At 36.5% G+C, this 21,770-nt stretch overlaps 1 protein-coding gene across 1 annotated transcript in view; it reads left to right on the top strand.

The window, feature by feature from the left end:
- The window catches only part of cap2 (cyclase associated actin cytoskeleton regulatory protein 2), a 101,913-nt gene extending 80,626 nt beyond the window's left edge, over positions 1-21,287 (top strand). The window contains exons 12-13 of the mRNA XM_088929402.1: positions 7,176-7,316; positions 20,400-21,287. Coding sequence (XP_088785528.1) covers positions 7,176-7,316; positions 20,400-20,483 — 225 coding nt within the window. The 3' untranslated portion in view covers positions 20,484-21,287. The remainder of the gene's footprint in view (positions 1-7,175; positions 7,317-20,399) is intronic.
- Positions 21,288-21,770: the final 483 nt, after the last annotated feature.

The following is a 21,770-nucleotide window of genomic DNA, read 5'->3' as shown; positions in this document are numbered from 1 at the left end:
GGTATAACCCCCGCGTCCTGGCCAAATTTCCCTAATAATCCCTATCTATGAATTGGCGTCATTACTCTGTTCTCCTCCACACTGATAGCTGATGTGCGCACTATGGCTGCCGTCGCATCATCCAGGTGGATGCTGCACATTAGTGGTGGTATCCCATTTTCTGCTGTGGTTCATTATGAAAATTATGCCCCTTTTAGGATCCTCGTACCATGAAGCACCCACCACCTATCTCCATTATGTAGCACATTTCAAACCAACCATCTCTACAGGACTTGCACTCCCCTACAGATTCTTGGCTTATTTATAACTGAGGATATCTAGAATGCACCCTTGCTACCAGCCTCATTTCATGAATGAGATTTACAGTATGTCTGAAGTGACAGATTTAGAACAGACTTCCTTCCTGTCAGGATTATACCCAAGTAATTCCTTCATATTGTTCTCTCAGCTTCTCCAGGCATCTGGAGAAATGCCTCCTAGGTTAGTAAGATACCAATCATCATGCTGCCACCATCTCTTCTCAGTGACTTGTTTCTCCATTTTCTCTCAAGCCTTTTAATCTGCCACAGTTCTACTTGGAATCAATATTTTCTCCCAGAGATAGGTCTTTAAGGTGTTAGGGTTTTATTGCTAAGGACCTTTAAAGCACCTCTGGCGGCTTTCAGTGACATCATGTGAGCAATGGCTGCTTCATTTTTTCGCTCTCTCAGTTATCTTTAAAAAAACCCAACAACTTTGTTAAAATTGTGTCTTAAATAATATAAAACAAACACTTAGTGTTGGGTGACAATGGAAAAATGAGGAAGAGGACATAAAAACTCGAAACTACTTGAAAAAGGGTTTTGAAAAGGAACGGGGAGATCGCAATACTTTGCCTGCTCAGCGGGGCGTAAGGAGCCAGTCCGAAAACTCTGAAGATCACGGATCCCCTGTGAGCCTCGAGAAATTGCTTTACGAACTGAGAGATTTCAGAAGGGATATTAACAAAACGTTGATGGGATTTACAGAGAAAAACAGAACGAGTAAGAGGGTAAACTAAATTGACGAATGCATTGAGCAAACCGAGGCGTGGGGTGAAAAAACAGATGGCGTGCTTTTAGACCTGCTCCAGAAACAGAAGCAGTTAGAGGCCAGAATAACAGATTTGGGGGCAGGTCGAGGAGACAGAACCCGAGGATCTATGGAATCCCGGAGGAGAGCGAAGGAGCATCAATAACCAAGTTCGTCGGAAAGTTTATTAGAGAACAATTTGAATTCCCCCCTGAGACTGATTTAGAGATTGAAAGAGCTCACAGAGCTCTTGCCCCTAAACCAGTGAACCCCTAGTCCAGACCAAGATTTCTGCCACCGAACTTCAGCAGATGACAGAGACTGTATTACCTTCCTCACAACTAAAGCATCTGTTTTATCAATGGGATTAATGTTATAATTTACCGTAAGGTTCCACCCCTTTCATTACCTTCCAAAGTACTAGATTCAATTAGTTGGAAGTAAGGAAGAAATTTATGGAGTTATTTGTGTTTTGTAATATAAATTTGGTTGATGTAGATAAATAACTTAATCTTGCAAATTAAGATTTAATATAATGTTAGTTTTTTGAAGGTTAAAATGTCCTTGTTAAATAAATTCAAATAGATTAGAGACCGAGAGAACCAAAGAAACATAGTAGTATATTTATTTAGGGTCCTCTTAGACAAGAAGAGGTTTAATTTTATTCTTGTTCCCTAATTCCCCAAGATTTTTATCGGAGCATAAAGGGTGGGGTTGTATTCTAGAACCCCCACATAAAACTCTGAAGTTTAAAAAAATAAAAGTTGTTGTTTCTTTGTTTATTGTTTTTGTAGAATAGTTTAAAATGGCAGCATCGTTGAGAGACTGGGATTTATTTGTAGAATTCTTCATTTAAATGATGTCTTCACAGAATATTAAAGTAATGTATTTTAATGTAAATGGTCTGCATAATCCGATAAAAAGAAGTAGAACACTGTAGTGTGCTCTCACGAGGCACCAGTTCTGTAGGGGTTTGGGCATTTACTGGGACAATTATTAATTGTAGCCGTATATCACAAAATGATTCTTTTAATGGCCTTAGAATCCAACCATGCAGTATAACTCAAACAACACACACACACAGGTACTAATACACGAGGATACATTTATTAATACATAGAATATGCATGTAAACCTAACAGATCTTATCGTGAGGGTCATCAGAATACAAAGATATATATTCATTCAGTTACGAAGAGTTACACATATCAAGAGGACATACGTTCGGTATATCATTCATTTAGACCGTTTCGTAATTGAACTTGGTTCTACATTAGATACTCAAAACAAGTACATAACTCTTAGGAATTAAATTGATATCAACTGGTTGGGATAACAATTGAATTCTCGAGCTGTAATGCAGTGAAGTTGAATACTCATCCAATCTCTCAGGATTCAGATCTCCTGCGGGCACAAAGAAGCAGTTGCAGGCTTGTTGCTGTCCAATCCGCGCTCTCTGGTTCCGTGCCAGGCTGTGCTGTGCTGATGCTCACTGAAGACTGGCTAGTTAGTTTTGGCTTTAACTAGCGAAGTTTGTGCACAGGAGAAAACTGACTGTGGGTCCCAGCAGGTCAGGAAGAAGACCGGTTCATTCCTGATGAAGCGCTAGTTCTGAATAGTGATTCAGCTGTCCAAAGTTCCGACCTGTTCACGAGGCTTGCTGCTGATGCTAACCTCGGGTGGATCCTTTGGTTACTCATGGCAACCTCCGCTCTCGACTCTTAGAACAAAGGAAAGTTGTGGCACTCGGACACACTGGCCGTTACGTGGTGGTCCAGGCTGAGTCTCAGGATGGTCAGGAGGCGCGCTGCGAGAATGTCCTGCGCTTCCCAACTGTTCTGGCCTGCGGGCCGTCCTGCCCTGGAATTGTTCTTCCCCTGGAGTTCTCCTTCTCAGGCCCTCTGTGTTGCCTGTTTTTACCTGGAGGAACTTCAGCTCGTTCATTGGCTGAAAGTTTCATGGGCATCAGAGACCCACATGGGTTACTCGGCCCTACCAGTCCCTGATTGGTTGATCAAGGTGAGATATGAGTCACTTACTCCTGACACTTAGGAATGCAGTCCAGATGTCCATCTGGCACTCCCTAGACAGATAGGCGCCAATGGATGACCATTGATCATGATAGCCAGGCTTAGCTAAGTTTCTCCAGGAGACTCATCTATCTGATGCAGAACATGCTAAATTGAAAAGGATGGATTTTGATAGTGTTCTAATCATCTCATAAAGCAGGACATAAAAGAGGAGTAGCTATACTCATTCCGTCAACTGTTAACTTTCAGTATTTATCAGAGATCAAAGACAACGATGGTAGATTCATCAATTCATACTTTCTTATGTATAAATTAGACATATCAAGAGTAAAGGACTGTGAAATTGGAACCTTGGATGCACCAGTTTATCTAACTTTAGACTTAAATCTGGTAAAAAAAAAGAATACTGCTAGGAAGATTAACTATAGTGTATTGAATGATAATGATGTTAAAGAGCAAATTACGCATGAGATTGAACAGTTTTTGCAGATAATGATATGGGAGAGGTTTCCCCAGCAATATTATGGGATACAGTTAAAGCTGTACTTAGGGGGAAACTTATTTCCATTTGTTCATATAAAAAGAAAATAAGACAAGCCAAATTAAAAGAATTACAATCTGAATTAAAAATTCTAGAACAAAAACATAAAAAACATCCACTTGTACAATACGTAAACAATAACTGAAAATTAGGGAAGAAATAAATAAATTACAAATTATAGAGGAAGAAACAAAACTAAAATGTCTAAAACAAAATTAGTATGAATCAGGAGCTAAATCAATAAAAATATTAGCAAGAAGGTTACATAAACAACAATCTAAATAATCTCCAAAATAGTTAATCCAGTAACCAACCAAATACAATCCAATTAAAAGAAATACAATCAATCTTTACAGAATACTATAAAAACTTATATTCCAATTCTGAAACTCAAAATGAACAAGATATAGTACTTTTATTAGAGTCACTTAACCTTCCCAATTTAAATGACGAACAAAATAAAGCATTAACTAGAGTAATAAACAAGGTGGAAAGAATAATATTATTTCAGATCTTAAATCTAATAAAACACTAGGGACAGATGCCTTTCCAAGTGAATTTTAAAAGACATTCAAAAAACAGTTGGGTCCCTGCTCCTGTCCACTTGCAACTGGATAAGAGGAGGGGATTTACCACCTTCTTGGAATGAAGCTATAATTTCTGTTATCCCAAAAGAAGGAAAAGATCAAACTAGATGTGGATCTTTTCGCCCAATTTCTGTACTTAATAAAAAAAAGATTAGAGAAAATATGACCTCAGATTATAAACTCAGATCAAACTGGTTTCATTCAGAACAGACAAACACAAGACAATATTAGACGTACCCTTCATATTATGAGGCATATTAATGATCAAAGGAGGGAAGCAATTTTCGTCAGCCTAGATGCAGAAAAAGCCTTTGATCGGGTTAATTGGGAGTTTTTATATCGGACATTGGAGAGATTTGGATTTACTGACGATATTATCAACATAATAAAAACAATTGATTTAAATCCTATAGCACAAATCAAAATCAATGGACATCTGTCTAAGAGATTTTGTTTGAAAAGAGGACAGGGATGTCCCCTGACACCTCTTTTTTCTCCATATATAGAACCCTTAGCAGAGTGGATTAGACAAGACCCAAAAATTAAAGGTATAGAAATTAAAGGACAAAAACATAAGATTGCATTGTATGCAGATGATGTCCTGCTATATTTGGATGACCCCTATGAATCATTTGTCAGAGTGATGGATCTTTTGGTTGTTATCAGGGTAAAAATTAAATGTAGAAAAAACAGATGTTCTATGTTATAATTAAAACTCCATAGATCAAATAAAAGAAAAATTTAAGTTAAATTCGTTATCACTCTCTATTATGTATTTGGGTGTATATTTGCCAAAGGATTGATCAAAATTATTGAATTCAAATTTCAGTCCTCTAATATGTAAAATAAAAGATGATCTGGCTGGCTGGAGTCTGCTACCTCTTTCATTGGGATCAAGAGTAGAAGTCATTAAAATGAATATTCTGCCTCGATTACTATATCTTTTTCAGTCTCTTCCAGTGGAAATTTCATCAGAACTGTTTAATGAAGGGGAATAAATGATTTCAAGATTCATATGGAATGGAAAGAAACCAAGAATTAGGTTTAAAACACTACTATGGTCCAGGGAGAAGGGTGGATTAGCCCTGCCATGTTTAAAGTCATACTTCCAAGCAGCTCAGTTTAGAACACTACTATGTTGGTGCAATGGATATTATACTGCAAAAAGGAGAGAAATGAAGTGTTTGATTATAGGTGAATTCCCAACACAGACAGTCCTGGGAGATAGATCTTTGGCAAAAATTATATATAAAACGGCTAAACCTTGGATAACTTTAACAATTAAAATTTGGTTTAAGATAATAAAAACCTGTGACTTGGAGAGAGAGGTAAAACTATTAAGATGGATAGTTTCTGACTGAGATTTCCTCTCTGGGGAATCACACAAATCTGACACAATCTGACACTCAAGGTTTAAGATTTGGGCTACAAAAGGGATTACAGCAATATGTACTTTGATGAAACAAGACTATCTGAAAAACTTTAAAGATCTTTCACAACAATATAATCTAGAAAAAGAAGATTTTCATAGATATATTCAAATTAGACATATACTGTAAATAGCTGGAGAAAACAGCCACGTAAAAAGGAAAGTAATAAATTGCTTGATAACTCTGTAGCTGTATATCTGCAAGGTAATTTGAAAAAAATCATATCAAAGCTGTACAGTAGTATTGAATATATGAAAAAGACTCAACGGAATATATTAAAATAAAATGGGAAAAAGAAACCAACACAACAATTTCTATGGATCAGTGGAATTATACTGTATGTGTAGATTTCAACAGGGCTCTACAAGTTCACAGACTTGGAGAGAGTTTTGTTTGAAGAATTTGACCTGGTTTTTTATCAGCCCTTAAATTTAAGACAAAAAAAAAAGGAAGATTGTTGGAGATTATGTGGAGAGCAAGATGCGACTCATTCACACATATTTTGGTCATACCCAAAAATACACCAATACTGGAAATCTATACATATAACTCTTCCATATAATTTAGTAAATTTGAATATACCATTTGACTTTTCTGTTATTTACTTGGGCAATTTCGACTTTGATGATATTGAAGTAAAGGATAGATATATATTAAGTATTCTTCTGACAGCTAGTAAAAAAGTAATTACACAAAAATGGTTTATAAAAGTACCTCCAACACATGAACAATGGGTTAATGTTGTTAATGAGATCTACATAATGGAAAAAAATAACTTTTTCTCTCAGATTGCAGGCAGAGAGGTTTAGCAAATACTGGGAAACATGGATTCAATTTATTTCCCTACAGGGACCTGATTCTAGTTTATGAGAAAATATGCAGTGATATTTATGTGTAGACGTTTTTGCTGTTTGTTGTGTTTCTTATCAGAGAATTGTATATTTTTTGCATGATCCTCCATACCTGCTGACATAGTGTAAATAGTTCATTTTGTATATACAATATGGCAGAAATGCAAGATGAAGGCAAATGTTTATTCTGCTGTTTTGGTTATGTTGTTTGTAAACCCTTTCATCCCTATATAAGTTTAACCTACTTGTGTGCTGCTGCTTGGGGAATCCTGGTCACAATTAGCCAGTGGTACAAACCAGGCTTGGAAATGCAGTGTTTAGAACATATACAGTGCCCTCCAGAATTATTGGCACCCTTGATCAAGATGAGCAAAAAAAAGTCTTTGTTGTTTATAAGCTTGATCTTACACTGAAAATATGAGATAAACCTCATGACCTTGACTCTTTTTACACCAAACCCAACTCTGGTGTTTGTTGCCATAAAGCTCTATTTTTGTCTAATGTGACCATAGAACCTGGCTCCAATCAAAGTTCCAGTGATGTTTAGCGAACTCCAGGTGCAAACTTGGGATTTTGCAGTTCAAGTGTAGTAGCAATATAAATACTACTTGAGAATTAAAGCAACGTGCTATACCAAGTTTTCCTTAAAGATTTATTATGTTTTTTTCATTCATTATATCCTACAGGTAATGGGGAAGGTGCCATTAATTTCTATTAACAAAACAGAAGGCTGCCACGTGTACCTCAGTGAAGAATCTTTGAACTGTGAGATTGTGAGTGCCAAGTCTTCAGAAATGAACATTTTGGTGCCATTGGATGGTGATTATGTAAGTTTAAATGCATCTCACAATAACCCTCTTTATTTGTATTTGTATGTGTTTAAAGTTTAATGAAAGGTCATTTCAAGGAAAATCTAGATTATTCTATCTAAAGGTAGAATGTTCCTAAAGATTCCTTTAGATATTGGTGTATGTTTTAGTATATTATTGAAGTACTGAGAATAACATCTTTTATGGTTTTAGACAGTGCACTCAGAGCTTTTAATAGTATCAATGACAGCACCCAGTACACAGTGGTTAAGTATCCAGAGAGTACAACAGCTCAATTTGCTGTGGTGCTGGAAATAGTGATGTAGTATTTATAGTGGTGTGCATATATCAGTCTTTCAGTTACATACCGTGGTTATTTTGGAAAAGTTATTATGTGCTCCTTCTGACTATATTAAGTTTATATACTTCATAAAAAGTTATAATGTTTTAACCTTTTCTGCATTTTTTTGTGCTCATTATCGCAGTAAAAAAGTGCATACTTTTTAGAATTTGATAATAGGGAATATAATATGGAACTGCATATCTAAACAAATTAATAACGATTAATACAGAAAGTATGATGACAGTTTCTTGAATTTCGGTTTCACATGCATAATTGTGGACACTGAAGAATGTCCTCAGTGTGTTGTCTGCCTTAAAGTGTGACTGCTGAGAGCATGCTCCCCTATAAATTGAAACGTCATTTGGAAACTGTTCACATTAGTTTGATAAGTAAGCCTTGTGATTTTTCACACAAGTTTACAAGATTACAAGCCGACGCAGCGGTGTAGTTGCACGAATTTGAGAGGTTGCTCCAGATATGAAGTGGACGCACTGCAGAATCCACTGCAAGGCCTTGGCCATCAAGAAAATGCCTGAGGATTTAAAAACTGTTAGACTCTATTATGAATTGTATCAAGGCTTGACTAACAATAATGGCAAGTGTTCTTATTAAATATTCTTAAAAAAGGATAAAGCATTATAGCTTTTTATGAAGTATATAAACTTTATATGGTACACATCCAAACTTTTTCAAAATAACTGCAGCAAGTTACTGTGTTCAAGACTTTGATGCATAAAATGTTTATGATGGTAGAATACTGTGTATACTTTGTATTTTTTATATTTAGCTACCACTACCATCTACTGTATGTACATTAGGTATATATTACATATCAGACTGTATGGCTTTAAAGCCAGTACAGTACAGTATGTGTGAAATATATTTTTTACATTTAAAGGTAAATTATCCTGATTATTCATTGCTGAAATTTATATTAAGGTACAATAAAGATTATCTCAATGCATACGTAAGCCTGAAAGAAGCACATCAGTTCACAACAAGCCACAGTAATATTATTGTAATAGTATTGTATTTTTTTTCATACATCGAACTGAGTAATGTTACTCGTTTTTTAATTAATTCAATATTTGAAAATACTGTAGTATACAGTTTAAAATTAATAAAAGTCTAAACAGTATACAACTTAAATTATATAATTGGAAAAAAGATTGCTTCAAGGGGCTCAACATTGACCAGGATTCGAAACCAGGCGTTTTCTGGTGACAAGGCTGTCCAAATGTTTCCACCCACCACGTAGAGCATTCACTGCTCCGCCTGGTGGTTTTACAAAGTAATGCAGTCCCACAACAGAATATTTTTTTAAAAGGCAGCATGCTGCACTAAATTGTGATGTGTGTGGTGTAATGTGCTGCATTATCCAGCATGCAATCTGAATGGCTTGATCTGTATTTGTATCCCTTCATTTTTTTGCTCTCTGGAAAGCAATGAACCTGCTTCAAAACCTCACTGTCTTACCTTCAGCCTACAGTATGCCACATCCTCCACAATATGCATATACTGGGTCTTGAGAGAACAAGCTTAATGAAATGGTAAATGGAACTATAAGGTAAAAAGTGTTCTGTGCAATGCAAATAAACTCCAAACAAAACATAAGCCTAATTTGTTCCCTTTCTACCTCTGATGCAGCATATCCCAGATATATGCAGATATATCCCAGGCAGGGGTTAACAGCTACTGTACCTCTTTTTACGTGTTACCCTATCAGTTATATTCCTTCAACTGACCAGTAAACAGAAGACTATAGGTCTATAGTCTTTCACAGTCTTTTCTGTACTGTTCTCTTACATACACTTCAGTCCGTAAATATTTGGACAGTGACACAATTTTTGTTGTTTTGGCTTTGTACTCCAGCACATTGGATTTGAAATGAAACAATGACTGTGAAGTTAAAGTGCAGAATGTCAGCTTTAATTCGAGGGTATTAACATCTATATTCGGTGATCCATATAGGAAGCACAGCCCTTTTTATACATAGCCCCCCCATTTTAGGGGACCAAAAGTAATTGGAAAATTGTCTGCTCAGTTGTTTCTTGGCCAGCTGTGTGTCATGGCATCATTAGTTCATGCACAAGAGAGCTAACAAAAGGTCTAGAGTTGATTCTAGATGTGGCATTTGCATCTGGAGTCTGTTGCTGTTGTCTCTCAACATGAGGACCAAAGAAGTGTCAATGCCAGTAAAGCAGGCCATCATCAGGCTGAAAATCAGAATAAATCAATCAGAGACATAGCCAAAATATTAGGTGTGTCAAACTCAACTGTTTGGTACATTGTTAAGAAGCAAGAATGCACTGGTGAGCTTAGTAATAGCAAAAAACCTGGTAGACCACGGAAGACCACAGTAGTGGATGACCGAAGAATACTTTCAATCGTGAAGAAAAACCCCTTTTTGACTGTTGAACAGATCAATAACACTCTCCAGGATGTAGGAATACAGTAAGTGTGCCAAAGACTGTCATAAAGAGAAGAATACACCAGCATAACCCCACAAGATGCAAACTACTGGTAAGTCTCAAGAACAGAAAGGCCAGGTTACAGTTTGCTAAAAAGTACATTAAAAAGCCTGTAGAGTTCTGGGACAGTCTTATTGACATGGAGTCTTATAGACGAAGATTAACCTGCAAAAGAGTGATGGAAAGATGAATGTGTGGAGAAAAAAAGGAACTGCTCAACTGTGAAAAATGGTGGAGATAGTGTCATGGCTTGGGTGTGTATGGCTGCCAATGCCAGTTTATTGATGATGTTACTTTTGATAACAGCAGCAGGATGAATTCTGAAGTGTACAGAAACATCTTATCTGCTCAGATCCAACCAAATGCCTCAAAGCTCATTGGACAGTGCTTCACCTTGCAGCAGGACAGTGACTCCATATATACTGCTAAAACAGCTATGGAGTTTTTCAGGGCCAAAAAGTGGAATGTTCTTGACTGTCACCCGACCTGAATCCCATTGAGCATACATTTCAGTTACTGAAGACGACTGAAGGCAAAAAGCCCCAGAAACAAGCAGGAACTGAAAATGGCTGCATTACAGGCCTGCATGTGCATCACCAGGGAAGATAACCAGCGTCTGTTGATGTCTATGAGTCGCAGATTTCAGGCAGTCATCGATTGCAAAGATTTGCAACCAAGTACATGACAATTTTATTTAAGATTATGTTAATGTGTCTAATTACTTTTGGTCCCCTAAAATGGGGTGACTATGTATAAAAAGGGCTGTGATTCCTATATGGTTCACCCAATATAGACGTAAATACCCTCCAATTAAAGCTGACATTCTGCACTTTAACCTCATAGCCATTGTTTCATTTCAAATCCAATGTGCTGGAGTACAGAACCAAAACAACAAAAATTGTGTCACTGTCCAAATACTTATGGACTGCACTGTATATAATGTCTGGTTTAATTAAGTCCACCTTTTATAAATCATTGTTCCACCTGCCATTTTCCAATTTGTGGGTAGTACTCAAATTCTAAGTAATATCATAGGGTGAAAAAGTGGTAGAAAAGGTGAGCTGTTGAATGGTTTTTCCAATGACGAGGAGAATATGTAACAGAGTAACCAGGCTGTTGTTCATATCAAAACAACATTTCCTAGAAAGCTATGTGGGAATGACCTACTGTTTTTCCTCATCTGACCGACTGAAGGAAGACAGCTGGTTGGGTGACCATTCAAAACCAAGATGTAGAAACTTCCAGTGGCTGTCAACTTTTGCCATCTATGAACAAGAGCAGAGTCTCTGAAATTCATTGCATCAGATCTAGAAGAAACTGTATAGATCAGAGAGAGAAAGGCTTTTGTTTTATTTGGAGTTTAACTCCAAATCACTGTGATTTGAAAGATCACTAATGTTGCCTTGCTACTGCATTTGTATGTCTGTTTTCCAAGACCCACCTATTGATAGATTACTCCTTCTGCCATTAAGCCCCTGGATGTGCCACAATACTTAAAGCTACAGTACATTAGAGTAGCTAATTGTGAAACAATGGCATGATTTCTAAATACAACATGGATTTAGAAGACAATGGCCTCATTTAACTTGCTAAAATCCTTTAAACAAACTATGCTGACTTGCATGTGTTTTTCTAATACAATTTGACAGTCTGATAAACACCATTCAAAAATTACATAGGAGTCAGGATTCCAAGCTCCAGTGTCGCTCTGGTGTTCTACTGAGCAAACACCATGGAACTATACAATTAGGAGTGACCCTAAAAAGATACTAAATAAAGTTTGATTATTATCTAATATTTATATGCAGATTACATTTTGTATACTCTGCTAGTAAAGATTAGTTTGGTTATGTATAGCAAAAGATGTTATCTACACAATTACAATAAATGTCAGACTAGGCTGGCAAAACTGTTTAAGTTTACAGCATATACCAAAAAACACCAAAAGGATAAGTTTTGAAATTTACTATTAAATCTAACTATATAATATTATAAGATGAAATAGTAAATGCATTCTTAATTACAGACAATACTTTTGCTGGTATAAACAAAGAGGATGGCTCACCAATAACAAACCTTTAAGGACTTCCTGTTTATAGTGTTAAAGTACAGGCAGTGCCATAGAGGTAATGCTTCCAATCTGCAGTTAACTAAACACAAATGACCTGCATAGAGATCCAAATTAAAATAACTATTTAATTAAATGCAGAATACAAACTACAGGAAAAAGTAAGATTAAGACATCTTATATTTAGACTTCCATAAAACTTATTATGAAGTATATATTAAGTGTATGATTCTCAAATTAAAAGCCATTCAGAATCCAAGATAATGTATACACATTGATAAAAAATGGTTGGTTATCAAAAGGGGACAACCTCCAGCTCTACTTCAGGGCTGCATTTTGGATGTTTTGCTCTTCTTGATCAATATAAATCTCAACAGGTTCTGATATAGTTAGCCAACTGGTTAAATTTGCAGATGATGCTAAAATAGAGAAAGTAACAAATGAGTGATATCCTCTCATTCAGACAGGCTACAGGGAACACATCATTGCTAAGGTTATGTCCTCCTCCTTGGCTATAGCATTTGGGACAGCTGTAAGCAATGAATGGGAAACGTCTTCCTCTTCCTTCAGAGAAAGTCAGTGACCCACCACAGTACAATAGCTGCTCTTGAGGCAGACACCACACCACTTCCTTTCTCTCTGCTTATCTAGGGACTACAGCAGTAAATTGTAGTCCAAGCGCATGATTCCCATCACCTTCAGGTTTTGGGGGGTTTTGAGGTAATTGCCTGAAACCTTCTGACAGCCTACATGTCTTCTTCTGGAGATGTAGTCCAGGGTGCGTCATTGTTTGCTTTTGGCACTGGCGACTCTCCGTCACTCAGGGCACTCTTGGGTACCAGGCTGCCTTGCCTCCCTCACCTCCAAGGACTCTTGGTTTGCAAGCTAATGGCTGGGTTCTTTAAAAAATTCAGTTAACTGCTAACTACAAACATGCTAGACGTGTTGAATGAACTTCAGTTAATTAAAATGTTTATTACGTTCTTGAGATGCAAGCAGCTATAAAATCTTAGGAATCTTGAGTCACCTCTCTTCTGGGGGCTACTGGAACACAAGCGGCTCTTTCTTGATCTAAACTTTGTCCTTCTCAGATTCTGCCTGACCAATGCTAGATGTGCACTCAGCTTCTGCACTTCTGTCTTGACCTTTTGCAAGACTCAGTCTTGGTTCTCTGTACCAGTTTTTCCTGTTCCACACCTTTCTCTTGCACACCTTATTAGCAACATGTTCTCTTTGCTTATGCTTGCTCTTTGCCTGTTAGGTATTCTGAAAATCTTATATCTCTTTGAGCATGACTAACAGTTACTGTGTCAGTGTCTGACAGCTGATTTCTTCTTTCAGATTCGTAACCTGTCTTACTCTTTCCTCCTCTTTTTTTCCTGCACTCCAGCAGAATTTCTATAAAGTGTTTCTTTTTTTCCAGTTCTTTTCTGCAAATGCCTGGTTGAGTTGAAACTTCAGAGTCTCAGTAGGTAGACTCTCAAAGATAAACATTTTCGTACTGCAGAAAGTCAAAAACAACATCTGCTACTCTTCCATCATCTGCAAGTGCCTTGCCCTGTTATTTGGACAAAGCAGTTTTGGATCAGCTCTGGTGCTTTCTTGTTTGGCTCACTTCCCTTCAGTTATTTTTGGAACATTCTCACCAAGTTGAGTTTATCTTGCCACAGTTCAGGGTTGTGCTTGACCCTCTTTCCTCTTTCCTGGGCTAGAGACTTCTACCGCAACTTCACACTCTTCTGAGAAGTGTGCTTATCATTTCTGCCACACCAATCCAGACTGCCTCAATAAATTAGTTGATGCTAGGTCGATATACAGTAGTACAAACAATGCAGCCATTCAGAATGTGTGTTGAAACTCTTGTCTGCAACAAGCTATTTGTGCTATGCTGCTGTATTGCGCATTATGCCGAATTAAGCTTTTTGCTGGCCAAGAAAGATCGATAGGTGGAACCTGTGGTGTGTTATATGTTAGTGAAATGGTAGCTTTCCTTAATCTGTTGTACTACTTCTTTAAATATTAATATGGAATCATGTAATAACCAATATATAATATTGTTTCTGAGCATCATTAACAATATTAATTTATTTATATAAATATAATATATAGCGAATAATATAGCTGGTAATGGTAGCTGAAAATAAAAAATACACAACAATATTCCACCTTATTCATAAACATTGTCTGCATCAAATTCTTTAACTCAGTCACTTGCTGTAGTTACTGTATTTGGGAAGAGCTTTTACATGCTTGTTTTAAATATATTTTCACTGAACACTTTCTGTTGTTATTGTTATAATGGCAAAATGTAGGGCTTGTAGTTTCATTGCCACTTTAAAAAAACTATATAAAATAATAATAACAACCATAATCCTACTGAGCAAGGCTCTGGGGGCTAACGGAGTAGGATTATGGGGCACCTTATAAATGGATGACCCTGTGCTCTGACCACAAGCTTTTCTCCCCATCTGTGTGTCTCATGGAGAGCACGTTGCAGCATGCGAAAAGACAAATTCCTAATACAAGAAATTGTATATGGCCATAAAGTGATCTTATAATTACTAGTGTTGTGCCAAACAAAGGGCATCAGCCGAGAGTTTGTGTTGAAAGTCTTCTTTATTTTATATGCATATGGGAGTCTTGCTCTTGTACGCAAGACTCCAAAGACAACACTTACAGTGCTCTTTTATAGAAACAGTGAAACAAACTATACAATATACACTCCCACATGAATCTCTGCTTGCATTGTGGCTATATATGGTCATTCAAGAAAGGTGACCAGTACATATATTTTCTTTACTGCTGGCTTGCGTGACAAGCAACCCCTTCTGCTGAATAGACCATTTGTTGCAGGAGAGGTCACTCTGTCATTTCCCTGAGAACTATGTCAGCTATGCGTAAATATACAATGTGGCTATATTATCTTTTGAGACAAGACATCCTGAGACAGAGTTAGTCAAATATAAGTACAGAAATACATAGCCAACAAGATATAATACAAACGTTTAGTAAAAACATTTAGTTAATTCCCTCACTAATGTTTATATACAGTGGATATAAAAAGTCTACACACCCTTATTGAAATTGCAGGTTTTTGTGATGTGTAGCCAGAAATCTAGATAAATAATGTCAGACATTTTTCCATCTTTAATGTGACCTTGCAACCAACAAAATTCAAGAGAAAAACAAATAGACAATTATTAGGAAAAATAATTGAAATGAAAAAACCTACAACACCCTGGTTGCATACGTGTGCACACCCGTTTATAATGGGGGCTGTAGCTGTGTTCAGAGTCAACCAATCACATTCAAAATCATGTCCAAAGGTAAGTAGCATACACCTGCCATCAATGAAAGTGATTCTGATTAACCCCAAATAAAAATCAGCTGTTCCTGTAGGATTTCCTTGAAAATTTCGTGGTTGCATCCTACTGGGATAGCCGTGGTCAACAAGGAGCTGACAAAAGAGAGAGGTATAAAGAATATCAAAGGCATTGGATATACCATGGAGCACTGTGAAGACTATCATCAATAAGTGGAGAAAATGTGGCACCACAGGAACATTGCCAAGATCAGGACAACCCACCAAAGTTGATGACAGGACAAGGAGAAAACTTATCAGGTAGGCTACCAAGAGGCCTACAGCAACATTAAAGGAGCTGCAGGGATTTCTGGCAGATACTGGTAACTCCTTGCATGTGACAACAATCTCCCATATTCTGCACATGTATGGGCTATGGGGTAGGGTGGCAAGATGGAATCCATTTCTCACAAAAAAAGGAACATCCAAACCTGTCTAAATTTTGCTAAAAAAATACATTAAATCACCCCAAACCATGTGGGAAAATGTCTTATGGTCTGATGAGACAAAGGTTGAACTTTTGAACTCAATTGCCTTAATTCTAAAAGATATGTTTGGTGCAAAGACAACACAGCTCATCACCAGGAGAACACCATACCTACTATGAAGCATGGTGGTGGCGCCATCATGCTTTGGGGCTGCTTTTTTTCAGCTGGGACAGGGGCTCTAGTCAAGATAAATGGGATAATGAGTAGCTCCAAATATCAAGATATTTTGGCATAAAACCTGCTGACCTCTGTCAGGAAGCTGAAGATGAAGAGGAATTTCACCTTCCAACATAATAACGACCCAAAGCACACATCCAAGTCAACCAAGGAATGGCTTCAGAAAAGGAAGATCAAAGTCCTGGAATGGCCTAGTCAGAGCCCAGATCTCAATCCCATTGAAAACCTGTGGAATGACCTAAAGAGGGCTGTACACAGGAGATCCCCTAGCAATTTGAAGGAGCTTGAACTTTTTTGCAAGGAAGAGTGGGATAAAATTGCAAAGTTGATAGAGACTTATTCACAAAGACTTACTGTTGTAATAAAAGCAAACAGTGCTTCCACAAGGTATAAGTTGGGGGGGGGGGGGGGTACACTTATGCAACCAGGGTGTTGTAGGTTTTTAATTTCAATCTTTATCTTTTTTAATTATTATCTTTTTGTTTTTCTCTTGAATTTTGTTGGTTGCAAGGTCACATTAAAAACGGAATAATGTCTGACCTGATTTATCTTGATTTCTGGCTTTACATCACAAAAACCAGCAATTTCAATAAGGGTTTGCAGACCTTTTATATCCACTGTAGCACTTTTCTGGACCCTCCACTCAAAGCACTTTAGAGGTAAGGGGACTCCCCTCCACCACCACCAATGTGCAACACCCACCTGGATGATGCGCACAGTAACACTCACCACACATCAGCTATCTGTGGGGAGGAGAACAAACTAATGAAGCCAAATCATATAGAAGGCCATGAATGGTAAAGGCCAATGGGAAATTTGGCCAGGATGCCAGGGAAACACCCCTACCCTTTTCGAGAATACACTGGGATTTTTAATGATCACAGAGAGTCAGGACCTCGGTTTTTTGTCTCGTCGGCACCTTTTTACAGTATAGTGTCCCTGTCACGAAGGACCCACACAGACCGCAGGGTGAGCACCCCCCTACTGGCCCCTCTTATACCTCTTCCAGCAGCAACCTTAGTTTTTCCCAGGAGGTCTCTCATCCTGGTACTGACCAAGCTTATACCTGCTTAACTTCAGTGGGTTGTCAGTTGTGAATTGCAGGGTGATATTGCTGCTGGCAAAGTGGAAAAGGCAACGCTTGTAGTTTTTAATTTAGCACATCCGGGCAGAGTGACATATTGATGGTTTAATAGAATTTTCTCCTGCCATGCGGGGAACTTGGGTTTAATTCCGAGCCAATGCACACCTTGTACTTCCAAAATTGACCGTTTTGGATAATAAAGTCTCTTTCTCCAATAATACAATTATTATTTATACTATGCTGTATATTATGTATACTATGATGACATTTTAATAATTTTATATATCACATTATGTTAAGTATTTAATTAATAAAAACAGCAATACCATTGACAAACCTGTTAAGACCTATTGTAGCAAATTGTGACAACAAGTCTGTTGTGAAAGCAATGTGTTTTTCGGGTTAACAGGACTACCTTTATAATTAATCTTTAACATACTGTGATATTTAAAAATAATAAAAAGATCAAAGTAGAATACATATTACATATAATATTTATTTTATTATAAGAGTCTTTTTTATCTTCAAGGGCAATTTGTTAAAAGAAAATTGCAATTTGTTATTTGGCCAGGAATTGAATCTGAAAAGAATTCTACCACTAAACTGCCAATACTGTATGTCACTCTGATTGGACTACTGAAATGTTGGAGAGTGGAAATGTAAATCACTAAATGTTTAAAGTGAGAAGGCATTATTTGGTTTTATATTTGTATTGTATTTTTCTGCTTTAAATGATCACTTCATATAGAGTAATGTTGGAATGAAGCCTATGGACCTTTGTTAGCTCCTATGAGCTACAGGTTGTTTAACCCATACTTATGTCGTCACCAAATTAGAACATGAAAACTGAATCTTGGTGTTATTTCATATCTACTGTTTTTTTCCAGTTTTTTGTAAATTAAACAGTTCACATTTTTTTGTATGTATGAATGAACAACTCTATATCAATGTTCCTTCAGTTTTGGTTTCTTTCAAGCTACTGATGTTTAAAAGAACACTATTTGTGATTTTGCACACGTTTTATTTAATGTTTATTACCTGATTGCTTTTTGTTTATGCGCAATTGTCAGTTCATACACTGATTCAATTGCTGTTTAATGTATTTATGCAAAATAACTGCAAAAGACCATATGAAGCAGAAACACAAACTCAAAATATGTTATTATATGACAACATTAAGACAGATGTAATTGTACTATTGTATGGCACAAACTGGCAATAATGGAGCAATAACAAAAGGGATTAGTGCAGTTCTTCTATGCAACTCATGGGAAGCTGACACCCCTAAAAAGGGTACTATATCTCGGGAACAAAAACTGCATGAATGCTGCTTTCAACGGCAAAAACCAGCACAAACAGAGCAAATTGTTTTTGGTGATGAAAGATTATTGATGATAGTCTAACTTCTTTTTTTATTTTAAAATGGTCTATTTAAAATGGAACAGGAAGTATTTCATTCACACCAAGTGCTGTACTATAGTTTTAAAATGTCGGCCATGTGAGCCAAATAAAGACTACAATTCCTGACGTGCCACACATGAGAATAACATGGTCATATTCAGAGATATCCTAACAGTGCTGTACAGTACATCAACAACAGTATAGTACTGATTTGCGTCATTGTTGCAGTCTGCCATTACTAGCACCACTTCTTTCCCAAATGATCATTAAACTTACATTGTATAACTGTTTATATCTTGCAAATGTTTACCATAAGGAAAATGGCAAAATGTGATATGTCATGTCATTTGCCACACTGTTTTATACCAAACGGTGTCATGGGAATCCTGAGCCTACCCGGCAAGCAACGAGCGCAGGGCAGAGTGGGGCACCACTCCATCGCAGGGCAAGTGCAAGCCAGTCATACATGGGGGCAATTTAGAGGCCATGGTAAAGGTCAAGGGGGGAAATTTGCCTGGAAATAACTCCATTCTCTTATCAAGAAATGCCCAGGGATCTTTAATGACCATTTCGAGTCAGAACCTTGGTTTAATGTCTCACCCGAGAGACGGCGCCCACTACAGTATAGTGTCCCAGCCACTATAGCAGGGCATTAGGACCCACACAGACCCACTAACACCACTTCCAGCAGGAACCATAGCTTCCCAGGAGGTCTCCCATCCAGCTACTGACCTGGTTCAACCCTGCTTAGCTTCAGTAAGTAGTCATTTGAGAGCTGCAGGGTGATATGGCTGCTGGCCAAAATGTGATATCAATAATTTAAATATACCAATGTAAATATGGTGCAGACTTGTATTAGCTACAACTTAGTGTATCAACACTAAGTCATTCAAATCAAAACATATCTGTTTTGTTTTTACTGTAAGCATTTGCTTTTAAATAAAGAACAATACTGTGTGGGCACTATAGTATGTGTATAATATATTTTCATAATGTCTAAAATTAAATTATCTGTTTAATTACTATTAGAATTATTAATTACAGAATTAATAATTCTGTAAATTGTGAGTAATTAAAAATCCCAATCCTATCAAACTGCAGAGTGTGACAGTATTAGTGTTATACGGTATTGTGACTGTGACACACTACACAGTATGTCATTTATAGTTGTGGTGTCAACATGGTAACAACATCCTGTCTCAATAAATGTAAAAATTGTATTTGATTATGTTGCTAGTACAGTATACATAGAGTTTAATTAGCACAAGAAAGCACGAATGGGTTAATAAACATTTAATACTGTAACGATTTGTGTGACAGCCACACACAGCTGTGGTACTTTTACGGATTCAATGGGCCACCAGCCACCAATTTTTCCAGAGTAATGCAAACCTGTATCAGATTATCTGAAAAATAAACGTCTATATAACATCTCCTACCCTGAGGATTCTAGATGGCCACTGACCTTACAGGAAGAACTAAGAATTTAAACATTAAAAACATAAAACATTTTTTTTTATCTTTTATCTCATTTTGTTTTATGGTTCACATGACTAGACTTGCAACACTATTGATACAGATAATGAAACGTAAGAAATAAGGATAATTTTCTGTGCTTATATTTTTTAAGTTTTTAAGATAAGTATTTTATACAGGATGGGCTGACTATGTGTTACCTTTTATAAATGGTACTTTGTCTCTTTTGCAGAGAGAATTTCCTGTTCCTGAGCAGTTCAAAACAATCTGGGATGGATCAAAGCTGATCACAGAACCAACTGAGATTGCTGGCTAATTTCATTCTTATGATTCTAATTAATACTTTCAAGTAGAAATTTGAACAAGTTTTGTATTTAGAATCTTAGGATTCTAAATATATTAATAGCTGATATTAAAATGTTTATTTTATAACTGCTATACTGATATTTACATTTCACTCTTTCTTAATAAAGAAATAATAAAATAATTAAGTTTTTTGATGCATGAGAAACTTTTGGTTATGTAAATTTTCGGTCCTGCATTTTTAGATTTCGAATGAACAAATGAAAATGTAGAATTTGTTCTCTCCAAAGCACTTGGCTGTACAAATATAAGAATAGTCTAAAATGACTTCCTGTTTATAGATTATTGTTACAATCTTAGTGGGAATCTACTTCATATTTCAGCCAATGTCCTGATGTGAAAATGAGGTCATGTCTTTACTGTGTTTTTTTATTTACAATTTCACTGTCTTCTTCACTGAAGATACTTATATTTTATGAAGTCTCAATTATTTGACATTTATATTTGGGTTCTTATATACTTTTAAAGCACTCTACAATATTTTATCTTTGGCACATATCTACTTCCATTGTAGTGTCAGTTTGGTAACTACTTATTGGTAACACCTAGGCTGAAAACCTGATTTAACGAATTCTCCATGACCACAAGTGCAACTTCTTCATAACATGAACAAAGTTAACATCATAGTGAGTTTGGATGTACAGAAGTTCAATTAAGTCATGAAGTTGTCAGTCTTCACACTATTGATGTACAAAACAACTCTTATTCTGAAGTCCTGTGTTTGAAAGTGTCAATTTAATAAAGGTTATTTTATCAGATTGGTGGCTGTTGTAATAAAACATTTCAGTTGAGAACTGTGCAATGTAGTACTGAAGTTAATCCTGTAAGCTTTTAAAAGATACTTTTGATTGAAAATGCGTGTTCTAAATAGGTGGGACTTAAACAGCAGAAGACATCTGGGATAGACTCTGCAAAGCAAGAAATACAAAGAAAACATATCTATAAATTATAAAGTAACAAGTAAAGGTTTAGTCCATGCCGAAAAGAGAAGAAAACAAACGTTTCAGCTGTGGACCCTTCTTCGTGTGTCTATAAATTATATACGGTACTATGGAAAGATACAAGATAACATCTTGATATTACTGCTAGCATAATTCCAAGTATTTTATCACCATTGTTAAAAGAAATTGTTTATGACTTTTTTTAGTTGACTTGTTTCATATTGTAATTCATATTACAACACTTTTAATGTATGTTGTTAATTTATCATACATATTCATTGACAGTTGAAGATTCATGA

The sequence above is a fragment of the Atractosteus spatula genome, chromosome 12 (assembly GCF_055471065.1).
Source record: "Atractosteus spatula isolate fAtrSpa1 chromosome 12, fAtrSpa1.hap1, whole genome shotgun sequence".
Taxonomy (NCBI): domain Eukaryota; kingdom Metazoa; phylum Chordata; class Actinopteri; order Semionotiformes; family Lepisosteidae; genus Atractosteus; species Atractosteus spatula.
Note: the sequence above shows the minus strand (reverse complement) of the source record. Positions and strands in the feature narration are given on the sequence as shown.